The sequence below is a fragment of the Zingiber officinale genome, chromosome 8B (assembly GCF_018446385.1).
Source record: "Zingiber officinale cultivar Zhangliang chromosome 8B, Zo_v1.1, whole genome shotgun sequence".
Classification (NCBI taxonomy): Eukaryota; Viridiplantae; Streptophyta; class Magnoliopsida; order Zingiberales; family Zingiberaceae; genus Zingiber; species Zingiber officinale.
Genome location: NC_056001.1, coordinates 7,737,120 through 7,750,781, shown reverse-complemented (window position 1 = coordinate 7,750,781; position 13,662 = coordinate 7,737,120). Strand labels below are relative to the sequence as shown.

Sequence of the window (13,662 nt, the reverse complement as noted above, 5' to 3'; positions counted from 1 at the left end):
ACTGTCAAAAAAAAAATTTAGAAAAGGAATTTACAAGCATTTCAACTAATACCAGGACCTCTAGCATATAAGACTTTCTCAAGCATAATAATCTGATTTCAAAAAATAGTTCAAACCTAGGAAATAAATGAAATACAGGGTCATGAATAACCTGGAAGTCAATACATAATCGTGGTATCTTCCATATTCTTGCATACACTTAGAAATACAGGGTTGACTACAAACCAATTTTAAGCAGAAATACTGGTTCGGTAGTGAAATAAGATACTTTGAGTAATGACATCATTCCAAGAGACTATTCTAAACTTAGCATTATCATATAAAGTTAGAAATAATGCACTCAAAGATACAGAAACTAAAGCTCAAAAGTAACATAAACTAAGATTTTAGAATCTTGTAATGGTGAATAATTCTTCTCAGTAAAAACTCTATCATATTCATCTTCTTTACATATACAGTGTGTATAATGTAGTTAAAAAACCCTTCTTGACCCACTCCACTAGTTCCGATACTCAACTAGAACCCATCAATTATTTATTTATTTATTTATTGCATCTATAAGAACTACCTAGTTCACTCAATTATTTTCTGTCCACCAATTTTAACCAGTTACTAGCTTCGGTTGTTTCACAAGTGAAGGATACAGTGTCCTATTCAGGAAACCAAATGCAAACAAGAACAAACACATTAAACGCTGGATATGTGTGCTTCTGCATGCACACTACTGACAATTTGACGTGTTTTATTGATCACTGAAGGCACATAAGGGTAAAACTGAGATAAACCTGCTTCAAAATCAGATCTTTCAACCATTTCTAACATTATGGCTCAATCTCTTGGTTGCAGATGATCGATGGATGCACTTTGCAGGCTTAAGTAATCACTGATTTGCTGTAGCTTACCAGAACATATAATAACTATCAAGTGTTCCTTTTGTTTAGTCAATGTTAGCTTTCTTAAGAAATTAAATAACCAATATAAACCAACTATACCATGATTATACAACTATCTGATGATTTCCATGGAAGTGGATGATGCTATTTTTCATCTAAAGCTATGATCATGGAACAATAATTTTTGAAAAACCAAAATGTAATTACTTACATTGTGTTGGTTGCTACTCGGAAAGCCTAGAGGTTCCACTGTACAAAAATTTTGTACAAAGGTCTGAACCTTTTCCTAGCTACCATATGTTCTTTTAAATTAAATTTTGGATCGCCTGCGGAACTTAACACGTTTGATCCAAAACTTAATCTATTTGTTCTTTTAGGTTTTGACTTGGATCTCCTGCGGAACTTAACACGTTCGACCCAAATCACCTTAAGTTATTAATTCCATTAAATATTAATTTCCATAATTGGTTCCCAGTACTGACGTGGCGAGGCACATGGCCTTCTTGGATATGGGAGCAACCACCACCGACTAGACAAAACCTTTTATAGAAATCTAATATTTAATTTCCTAAAATAACTTTAGGTTAACCGAAAAGAACAATCAAATCACAAGGAAAAATAAAACAAAAGAACACTACTTCGAAAAACATATTCGAAATACTAGAATCGTAAGCCTCTTGTATTTGATATTATTTCCAAAAATAACTAGTATGATGCGGAAAGAAAAAATACTAGTTATACCTTTTAGAAAGACCTCTTGATCTTCTACCGTATTCCTCTTCTAACCTCGGACGTTGTGTGGGCAACGATCTTCCGAGATGAGAATCCACCAAAGCACCTTCTTCTCCTTTCTTCAAGTTTCGGCCAAGCACAAAGCTTCCAAAAGATGAAGATCTTTTTCCACCAACCAAGCTCCAAGGGATACAAGCTTTCTCTCCTTCTTCTTCTTCTTCTCCAAGTAGTATCCGCCACCACAAGAGCTCCAAGCAAATAGAAGGTTCGGCCACCAAAGAGGAAGAGAGGAAGAGAGGTTGGCCGACCACACCAAGGAAAAGAGGGAGAGAAATAATAGAGGTTGTTCACCATGAAGCCTTCTCTACCCCCTCTTTTATAATCTTTGGTCTTGGCAAATAAGGAAATTTAATTAAAAACTTCCTTAATTCTTTTGCCATGAAAAGGAAAAATTTATTTAATTAAAACAATTTTCCTTTTCTCAATTTACATGGCCGGCCACACCAAAGCTACAAACAAGGAGAGTTTTAATTAATTAAAACTTCCTAATTTGTCTCCAGAAATTTATAAAATTTCTTCAATAGTTTAATCCCTTCATGATTGGTTTATAAAAAGGAAATTTAATAAATTAAAATCTTTCTTTTAAACATGTGGATAAAAAGAAAGTTATCTCTAAAAATTAAAATCTCTTTTAATCTACAAATAAGGAAAGATATCAAATCTTTTCTCAATCTTTTGTAGAAACTTAATAAAAAGAATTATTAATTTTAAACTTTCTTTAAATCATGAACGTGGTTAAAAGGAAAGTTTTCTTAAAATTTAAAATCCTCCTTTAATCAACAAATAAGGAAAGATTTCAAATTTTAAACTCTCTTTAAACATGTAGATGATTTACAAATAAGGAAAGTTTTACCAAAATTAAAACCATCCTTTTAATCTACAAATAAGGAAAGAGATTAATCTCTTCTCTTAATCTTTTGTAGAAAGTTATAAAAGGAAATTTTAATTTTTAAACTCTTTTAAAATCATGATATCCACATAAGAAATAATTTTAATAAAATCCTTTTAATATTCTAGTGGTCGACCACCTAAGCTTGGGACCCAAGCTTTGGCCGACCACCATCATGGCTCATCCACTTGGTCTTGGCGGCCCTAGCTTGGGTTCCAAGCTAGCTTGGCCGGCCCCATTGGATGGGTAAGAAGGTGGGTATCGGTGGGTATAAATCTCTATATACTAGAGGCTACGATAGGGACCGAGAGGAGGAATTGGTTTTGGTCTCCGATGAAATTAAGCATCCCGTGTTCGCCCAACACACAACTAAATTTCATCAATAATAATTCATTCCACTAAAGAACTATTATTGAACTATCGCACCAATCCCAAATTACATTTTGGGCTCCTTCTTATTATGAGTGTGTTAGTCCTGTGTTTAAGATAACAAATGTCCACTAATTAAGTAAGTTACTGACAACTCACTTAATTAATATCTAGCTCCAAGAGTAGTACCACTCAACTTCATCCTCATGTCGGACTATGTCCACCTGCAGGGTTTAACATGACAATCCTTATGAGCTCCTCTTGGGGACATTCTCAACCTAGATCACTAGGACACAGTTTCCTTCTATAATCAACAACACACACTATAAGTGATATCATTTCCCAACTTATCGGGCTTATTGATTCATCGAACTAAATCTCACCCATTGATAAATTAAAGAAATAAATATCAAATATATGTGCTCGTTATTATATTAGGATTAAGAGCACACACTTCCATAATAACTGAGGTCTTTGTTTCTTTAAAAAGTCAGTATAAAATAAACGACCTCTAATGGTCCTACTCAATACACTCTAAGTGTACTAGTGTAATTATATAGTTAAGATAAACTAATACCTAATTACACTACGACCTTCCAATGGTTTGTTCCTTTCCATTATGGTCGTGAGCTACTGTTTATAATTTATAAGGTACTGATAACATGATCCTCTGTGTGTGACACCACACACCATGTTATCTACAATATAAATTAATTGAACAACTACATTTATCATAAATGTAGATATTTGACCAATGTGATTCTTATTTCTAGATAAATGTTTATACCAAAAGCTAGGCTTTTAGTATACACTCTAACAATCTCCCACTTATACTAAAAGACTAAGCTGCCATATCTGCTGCCATACATCTGATTCCCAACCCTTTAACATGTCCATCAAAAGCTCTCGCCTTAGTGAAAAGATCTATAGGTCATCATCTGATGCATTCTAGGCAGCAACAACTTCTCCTTGTTTATACGATTTCTCGTATTGGGTGGTACTTGCGCTCTATTGTGTTTACTTACCTTTATAGACTTATGGTTTCTTCGAGTTTGCTACTGCACCAATATTATTACAATAAATTGTAATAATCTTTGGACAAACCAGAAATCATATCTAAGTCTATCTTGAGGTTATTGAGTCATTCAGCTTTTATGGCTACCTCAGAGGCTTGCCATATACTAAACTTCTATGGTGGAGTCCAGAAAAACACCTATGCTTATCACTCTTCCATAGTTATGACTTTACCTCCTAAAGTAAACACAAAACCCCGAGGTTGACTTATTATTGTCCCTATCCGATTGGAAGTCAAAATCCATGCAACCCACAAGGACCAAATTAACTGCCTTGTAAGCTAGCATATAATCTCTAGTGCATCTAAGGTACTTCAATATATGCTTTACTGCAGTCCTGTCCTTGTCCAGGTTACTTTGATATTCGCCAACTATGCCCTTGGCAAAACAGATTTCTTATCTCGTGCAAAGCATTCATTAGGCTTCAACGCAGTAGCATAAAGAACTGCCTTTATTTCCTTTATCTCCTTTAATGTCTACAGAGACATATCTTTAGATAAAGTTACTCCATCCTGAAAAGGTAAGAAACCTTTCTTGGAGTTTTGCATGCTTTAAAACGAGCAAGGATTTTTCCGATGTATGAAGCTTGGGATAAATAAAATATTCTTTTCTTGCGATCTCTTATTACTTTGATCTCAAGAATATATACATTCTCCCAAGTCCTTTATATCTAATTGTTTGGACAACCATACCCTTACTTCTGACAACATTTTGATATTATTTCCAACTACCAAAAATGTTATCTACGTATAGTACAAGAAATACCACCACGCTTCCATCACACCTTTTGTATACACAAGACTTATCCGGTTACTAAATAAATCCATAGGTCTGAATTACTTTGATAAACCGGATGTTCCAAGACCTTGAAGCTTTGCCTCAGTCCATAGACTGATTGAGCTTTACACAAGATGCTCTTAGCCCTTTGCAATGAACCCTTCTGGTTGCTTTATATGGATGCTTTCTTCAAGACTTCCATTAAGGAATGCTGTCTTGACATCCACTTGCCAAATAGATAAAAGAATCCGGATAGACTTAAGCATGGCTACCAGTGAAAAAAGTTTCCTTTTTCATCAAGCCTTGCTTTGAAGGTTTCTACCTCCCTGTCTATCCCTCTTTTCCTATTATAGACCTTTTACACCCAAAGGCTTTTACACCACTTGGTGGTTCTACAAGCTTCCAGATTTTATTAGAATACATATATTCTAATTCTATTATTCATTACTCTTTGCCAAGATGCTGCATATTTATCTTGGAGTGCTTCGTCATATGTCCGGAGATCAGGTTTATGTCCTTCAGGGATCGAGTCCAAAAACTCTCCCAAAACATGAACCTATTTAGGTTGCCTAACAACCCTCCCACTACGACAAGACACTTTATGCAATTGTGTATCATTTGTGATACGTGTTGCAGTTTTCTTATGGTATCTCATCTTGTACAGTTGGTACTAGGTTAGACATGTCCTTTATTATTTCCTTAAGAACAAATTTACTTATGAGCACGTGGTTCATTATATAGTCCTTTTCTAAAAATTAGTCATTGATGCTAACAATGACCTTCTGATTTTTAAGACTATAAACCTACTTTTGTTTATCTAGGATAACTTACAAACAAGTGAACTCCTATCCAACTTATCATTGTCTCTCTTTAACATATGTGCTGGATTACCCGAATCCGAATATGCTTCAAAATAGGTTTTCACTTATTCAGCAATTCTATATGAGTAGAGAGTTCTAACTTGGAAGGTACTATGTTCACTTTCGTTTTCAGAGTTTATCCTTAAAACAAATTTGGTAATTTTCTGAATAACTCATCATCTATCTAATTATTCCATAAGAGTCCTTTACCTTCTTTCTACTACACCATTCTGTTGGGGTGTACCAGATGCAGTTAGTTGGGATTGAAATCCAACTACTGATAAGTGACTCCTAAAATCTCTCAAGAGGTACTTGCCACTACGATCTTCCATAGTGACTTTTTACTTTAACATTTCTCCGCATCAACCTTGTACTCTTTGAACTAATCAAAGTACTTAGTCTTGCGATACATTAAGTAAATTTATTTGTATCTTGAATAGTTGTCTATTAAATAGACAAAATATTCAATACTACCTCTTGTCTGGATAGTCATAGGATCACACAAATCAGAATGAACCGTTTTCAACATATCTTTGACTCCATACCCCTTGGACTTAAAAGCTTCTTGGTTATTTTCCTTCCAAGTAAGACTCGTAGGTTGGAAAGATTTCCACTACCAATGAACCCAAAAGTTCATCAGCTACCAATGAATCCTACTCAAGTATAACCTAGCTTTAGATGCCAAAGATATAATTGGTTCATTTCCAAAGGTTGCTTTCTCTTAAAATTAGAAGATGTGTTACTAATTTCCATTTGTTGCATCGTGGGAGTTTATTGGATTATAAATTGTCAACCATCATACCAGAATAGATAACTTTCCTATTTTTCTTGATAACAACTTTGTTATCAAAATAGACATAATATCTATAATAGTTTAGAAACTGAAATCAGGTTCTTTCTAAACTTGATACGTAAAGACAATTACTTAAAATCCATATTTTATTCTTATCAAAGGATAAACATCTCCCACTGCAACAGTTACCACTTTTACAGTAGTGCCCATGTGGACGGTGATTTACCTTTCATTTAGTTGTCGGGTTTCCTGGAACCCTGCAATGAATTGCAGACATGATTAATGGCATCTTGTATCTACACTCCAGGTTCTGGTAGATAACACCACTAGACATGTTTCAACTAATGAATTAAATACACCTAAATTGTTCTTAGTTCTAAGAAGACGATACCTTAATGTCCAAGTCCTATTTCTAATCATTACAATTGGGACTACTAAGTCTTTTCTATAGTATGACTACTAGGGATTGACAAACATCCTAAGAATCACAAAAACATTTGGTCAAGATCAACTCCTTAAAATCTCCATGAATTTTGTGTATACAAAATCGAAGAGGAGATTTTATTCATTAATTTTATTATCTCGTCAACTTTACTTTATGACAAATAAAATTAATAGTTGATCTGTCTTTGATCAAATATTTGGTCAAAACTCTTTGAATTTAAAATAACATTGATTCCTCAAACAATATTATTTAAATTTACCAACACCTCAAACACCGTGAATTTTGCATGCCACGTTAGTGTGGACGTATACAAATTCAACATTTGTAAAAGGAGGATTTTACCCATTAACTATCTTGTCAACGTATCTTTATGACAAATAAAATTATCTCAAACACCGTTAATTTTGTATGCCACGTTAGTGTGGACGTATACAAAATCAATCATTTGTAAGAGGGTTTTAACCCTTTAATTTTATTATCTTGTCAACCTAGTTTTATGACAAATTAATAGTTGGTTTCATTTGGTCACACAAATAATAGCAGTGACTCCGATGGGAGGATACTATTAGATGTGTCTAAGTGTATACCATTACTTGACACTAAGTCCATTAATAAGATTATGCCCTTCCGTTGGGGAAGATCACACGCTCTTAATTAACTTCCTATAGTCATCCAAAATGGAAGTACGTTCAGTGATCCACAAACAAGCTCATCCGCTATGGAGGAAGGCACTCGAGCCAACGCCAAGCTTGTTTGCATCACTTACAAACCAAGAATGGAGACCATGGGATTTACTTAAAATCCTCTCCCACTTAGTTATTTATAAATGAGGAATTTTAACTATGCTAGCCTACTAAATATGTAAACTAACATGCACACACAGCACAATATAAAAGCAATAAATAGAAAATCTAATTTTCAACTATTATGGCTTTTATCTCTTGTTGTCCTCCGTGTGTTGTCATCCCAAGCTGCTGCCATATTTGGCCACTGCCACCGGGTCTTGCTCCTAGTTCCGCTGCGCCTCTGGTCCTCAGAAGGTTCCACGCTTTGCAAGATTAGATCCGCGACATAAATAAAATTTTACATTTTGATCCTATATTCCATAAAAGGAATGTACATGTAACTAGATCAAAAATAAAATCCTAATAAAACTAAATACAGCTCCTGCTGTATTTTATAATACAATCATGCACACACAATAAAATGCCCTTGACATGTCCAAGGGTCCAATCACACACATAATAACTATAAGACATAATAGTTGGATCCTGCATCCACAAAGTTAGCACATTCTACTATTAACCTGCCTAAATTATGTATGACATGTGCATAATTAAACTAATACCAAATACACAGAGGCAAAACCCTAGCTCTGATACCAATTGTTGGTTGCTACTCGGAAAGCCTAGAGGTTCCACTGTACAAAAATTTTGTACAAAGGTCTGAACCTTTTCCTAGCTACCATGTGTTCTTTTAAATTAAATTTTGGATCGCCTGCGGAACTTAACACGTTTGATCCAAAACTTAATCTATTTGTTCTTTTAGGTTTTGACTTGGATCTCCTGCGGAACTTAACACGTTCGACCCAAATCACCTTAAGTTATTAATTCCATTAAATATTAATTTCCATAATTGGTTCCCAGTACTGACGTGGCGAGGCACATGGCCTTCTTGGATATGGGAGCAACCACCACCGACTAGACAAAACCTTTTATAGAAATCTAATATTTAATTTCCTAAAATAACTTTAGGTTAACCGAAAAGAACAATCAAATCACAAGGAAAAATAAAACAAAAGAACACTACTTCGAAAAACATATTCGAAATACTAGAATCGTAAGCCTCTTGTATTTGATATTATTTCCAAAAATAACTAGTATGATGCGGAAAGGAAAAATACTAGTTATACCTTTTAGAAAGACCTCTTGATCTTCTACCGTATTCCTCTTCTAACCTCGGACGTTGTGTGGGCAACGATCTTCCGAGATGAGAATCCACCAAAGCACCTTCTTCTCCTTTCTTCAAGTTTCGGCCAAGCACAAAGCTTCCAAAAGATGAAGATCTTTTCCACCAACCAAGCTCCAAGGGATACAAGCTTTCTCTCCTTCTTCTTCTTCTTCTCCAAGTAGTATCCGCCACCACAAGAGCTCCAGCAAATAGGAAGGTTCGCCACCACCAAGAGGAAGAGAGGAAGAGAGGTTGGCCGGCCACACCAAGGAAAAGAGGGAGAAAATAATAGAGTTGTTCACCATGAAGCCTTCTCTACCCCCTCTTTTATAATCCTTGGTCTTGGCAAATAAGGAAATTTAATTAAAAACTTCCTTAATTCTTTTGCCATGAAAAGGAAAATTTTATTTAATTAAAACAATTTTCCTTTTCTCAATTTACATGGCCGGCCACACCAAAGCTACAAACAAGGAGAGTTTTAATTAATTAAAACTTCCTAATTTGTCTCCAGAAATTTATAAAATTTCTTCAATAATTTAATCCCTTCATGATTGGTTTATAAAAAGGAAATTTAATAAATTAAAATCTTTCTTTTAAACATGTGGATAAAAAGAAAGTTATCTCTAAAAATTAAAATCTCTTTTAATCTACAAATAAGGAAAGATATCAAATCTTTTCTCAATCTTTTGTAGAAACTAATAAAAGAGAATTATTAATTTTTAAACTTTCTTTTAAATCATGAACATGGTTAAAAAGGAAAGTTTTCTTAAAATTTAAAATCCTCCTTTAATCAACAAATAAGGAAAGATTTCAAATTTTAAACTCTCTTTTAAACATGTAGATGATTTACAAATAAGGAAAGTTTTTACCAAAAATTAAAACCATCCTTTTAATCTACAAATAAGGAAAGAGATTAATCTCTTCTCTTAATCTTTTGTGGAAAGTTATAAAGGAAATTTTTAATTTTAAACTCTCTTTAAAATCATGATATCCACATAAGAAATAATTTTAATAAAAATCCTTTTAATATTCTAGTGGTAGGCCACCTAAGCTTGGGACCCAAGCTTTGGCGACCACCAACTGCTCATCCACTTGGTCTTGGCCGGCCCTAGCTTGGGTTCCAAGCTAGCTTGCCCATTGGATGGGTAAGAAGGTGGGTATGCGGTGGGTATAAATCTCTATATACTAGAGGCTACGATAGGGACCGAGAGGAGGAATTGGTTTTGGTCTCCCGATGAAATTAAGCATCCCGTGTTTGCCCCGAACACACAACTAAATTTCATCAATAATAATTCATTCCACTAAAGAACTATTATTGAACTACCGCACCAATCCCAAATTACATTTTGGGCTCCTTCTTATTATGAGTGTGTTAGTCTCCCTGTGTTTAAGATAACAAATGTCTACTAATTAAGTAAGTTACTGACAACTCACTTAATTAATATCTAGCTCCAAGAGTAGTGCCACTCAACTTCATCGTCATGTCGGACTATGTCCACCTGCAGGGTTTAACATGACAATCCTTATGAGCTCCTCTTGGGGACATTCTCAACCTAGATCACTAGGACACAGTTTCCTTCTATAATCAACAACACACACTATAAGTGATATCATTTCCCAACTTATCGGGCTTATTGATTCATCGAACTAAATCTCACCCATTGATAAATTAAAGAAATAAATATCAAATATATGTGCTCGTTATTATATTAGGATTAAGAGCACACACTTCCATAATAACTGAGGTCTTTGTTTCTTTATAAAGTCAGTATAAAAGAAACGACCTCTAATGGTCCTACTCAATACACTCTAAGTGTACTAGTGTAATTATATAGTTAAGATAAACTAATACCTAATTACACTACGACCTTCCAATGGTTTGTTCCTTTCCATTATGGTCGTGAGCTACTGTTTATAATTTATAAGGTACTGATAACATGATCCTCTGTGTGTGACACCACACACCATGTTATCTACAATATAAATTAATTGAACAACTACATTTATCATAAATGTAGATATTTGACCAATGTGATTCTTATTTCTAGATAAATGTTTATACCAAAAGCTAGGCTTTTAGTATACACTCTAACACATTGTATAGCAATTTCATCATTCCCAGATAATATTAGTTCACACATGAACAAATATTGCCTGCAAATTTCTGATATGAGAGCATGAATCTAAAACTACCATTGAATTAATATTTCTTTTTATGCTATCAGTACGCCATCAATAGCACAATTAGCAAGCCATAAATTATTGCTAGTAATAGACAGATTGCTTATTGGGAAATATGAACAAGTGTAACAGAAGTAGTAAATACATTATGCGAAACATTAAAAGAACAAAAGAAAACAATTGACATCAAATTTTAAGCAAGCACCTTGTAGAAGAAAAATTTTAAACAAAATCCTACCCAGAGAAGGATCCGTTTTTGACTCCCCATCAAACTGGATAACCAATTCCATTCTAAGAATGCACTTGAGAGCTTGAACCTTTTGATATAGAACTTTCAGAACCTTGCTGCCTTAAGAGCACTGTGAAACTTTTTTTTTTCTACACTGAGATAGCCTTCATTGACATTTGACTTTCCACAACTAGAAGACTTCAGCTTCAAAGAAAAGACAATACTTTCTGCATTATCTAAATTTGGCGCTTCATAAAATTGCTGTACTTCATAAAAGTTCTTTTTTCCTAATTCTCACTTTCCTTACCAGCTATTGATCTGAACATAATTCATTTTCTAGTCTCTTTTTGAGATGACCAAATTCTTTTTCACAAAATTGTCAGCTTTGGAACATTTAAGAATTTTCCCTTGTGAGTCATCACTTGTCCTAATTCTCATCACATGAAAATTATGTGAATTTTTGTGGCAGACAACGACAACTTCACCATCATATAGAACCTTTTTTTTTTCACAAAACATAAATGCATTTTACTTATTATTTGAGATTGTAGGCAAACTATTCATTGTGCGATGCAGTTTCTTAGCTAGTTCTTCATCTGTTTCATGGCTCCCAGCAGAATGGCTAGTCTGATAGAGGAGTTTTATTGGGATCTGTTTCTTACTCACTTTGTTCTGGTTTGCACAGATTTTTCTAGAATTTCTCTTCCTCGTAATGAAGTCCAAAAATAACAATGCATTCTTGGCATCAGCTTTCGCCTTTGTAGCTGCAGCTGCTTTCTCAATTGCATTGTTTCTAGCTGCCACAGCAATTTCAAATGCAGCCAAAGCTACTGACTTGGACACCTCGATGATCTTTTCTGGAGTCGATCCTGGGGAATTGACAACATCACGAAGCCGGGCATCAAAATCACCCAAAACAATAGGAACAGGCGGCATAAAATTGAATTCAGAATTCTCCTTCCTCAGTTCAGCAAGCAGACGCTTATGAGGAGGCAAATGATTATGAGCACCAGAGGACTCCATTCGATTCACCCTAACAACTCAATAACTATGAATATCAACGTAGTTATTCAAACCTAATCTTTATCACTCTGTACTGTACGGACTATGGACAATTATCACTTTCTACCTTTCTAGAAATTTAGGTCTCAGAAAACCTCCCATCGAATCGCATTTTCCAGTCACAAGAATTCACCTATCAACACGAACAAGAGAAAAGATAGTCGTGAGCTTCGAAATCAAGGTTACTATCCAACAAGCTGTCGAAGCAAGAAGTATGCTCATTTTGGGCAAATTACCAACTCAAGCAAGAAGATTTATGGGAAATCTAGCTAATTCTAATACAACCCATCAGAGATCATCCGTTAAAACAGTAAGAACGCATTTTACCAGATCACAAGATCGCAGTTGCATGATTGAATTACGCCGGGCCCAATTGATTACAAACTCAACGAACCATATCGACGCTAAGCAGAGGATTCGGCTCAAGCATCGACATAACTACCTCGGAGGTGGCGGTAGCCATTAGGGTTTTCCGAATGGGCGATTTTCGAAGGAAGGCTACAAAAAGAGAGTGACATTTTCTTGCAAGAAAATGATAGCTGAGTAGAAAGGCAATTTACCAAATACGTATCCAAGTTTTCAAATTTATGATAATGCACATGTCTCGTTGTTATTTATGAAAGATATATCTTTTATAGTACTCCTCTCATTCTACCTTTCTAATTATTTTTCTTTTTATTTTCTCTCTCTTCTCTTTTCTATATTCTATTTTTCTCTCTTTTACATATTAATTCTTCTAAAAATATTTTAACATTTTTTAAAAAATAAAATAAATAATGAATAATATATTTGAACTCTTTACAATCCTAAAAATCTACAAGAACTGAAATGAGTACAATTAGAACTCTCTAGATCCATCAGTGGGTTTCGGTCTTTCCTTTTTTTACACGTTGATTCTTCTAAAAACATTTTAACACTTCTTAGAAACCGAAATAAACAATGGATAGCATATTTGAACTCCTTGCAACCCTAGAAATCCACAAGAACTGAAATAGATGCAATCGGAGTTCTCTAGGTCCATCAATGAATTTCGACTGAAATCCATTGATGGACCTAGAGAGCTTCAATTGTACCCATTTCAGTTCCTGTGGATTTTTGTGGTTGCAAAGAGTTCAAATATGCTATCCATTATTTATTTTGATTTCTCAAATGTATTAAAATATAATAAGGAAGAATCATCAAAATTCTCCACGTTGGGCTTGATATGAAATTATATCAGGCCTAATGTGGGTCTGATATAGAATGATATCAAGTCTAACGTAGAAAATTTTGATAATCCTTCCTTATTATATTTTAGCACATCTGAGAAGTCGAAATAAATAATGGATAGCATATTTGAACTCCTTGCA

At 34.4% G+C, this 13,662-nt stretch overlaps 1 protein-coding gene across 2 annotated transcripts; it reads right to left on the bottom strand.

Moving 5' to 3' along the window:
• Positions 1-11,019: 11,019 nt before the first annotated feature.
• Positions 11,020-12,855, bottom strand: LOC122014330. Of its 2 annotated transcripts, none has more exons than XM_042570533.1 (3): positions 12,641-12,855; positions 12,381-12,446; positions 11,020-12,299 (listed from the first exon to the last, which is right to left on the bottom strand). In XM_042570533.1, the coding sequence occupies exon 3, from the start codon at positions 12,272-12,274 to the stop codon at positions 11,780-11,782; it is 495 nt and encodes a 164-aa protein (XP_042426467.1). In that variant the 5' UTR covers positions 12,275-12,299; positions 12,381-12,446; positions 12,641-12,855; the 3' UTR covers positions 11,020-11,779. The 2 variants fall into 2 exon arrangements, with proteins under 2 accessions (XP_042426467.1, XP_042426466.1); XM_042570532.1 differs by having other exon boundaries at positions 11,020-12,284.
• Positions 12,856-13,662: the final 807 nt, after the last annotated feature.

Bases quoted from the DNA above. Each gene is read 5' to 3' on its own strand.
- LOC122014330 (XM_042570532.1), bottom strand. From the start codon at position 12,415: ATGGGAGGTTTTCTGAGACCTAAATTTCTAGAAAG. The intron at 12,285-12,380 runs GTAGAAAGTGAT...TTGAGTTGTTAG, and splicing joins AGACCTAAATTTCTAGAAAG to GGTGAATCGAATGGAGTCCT.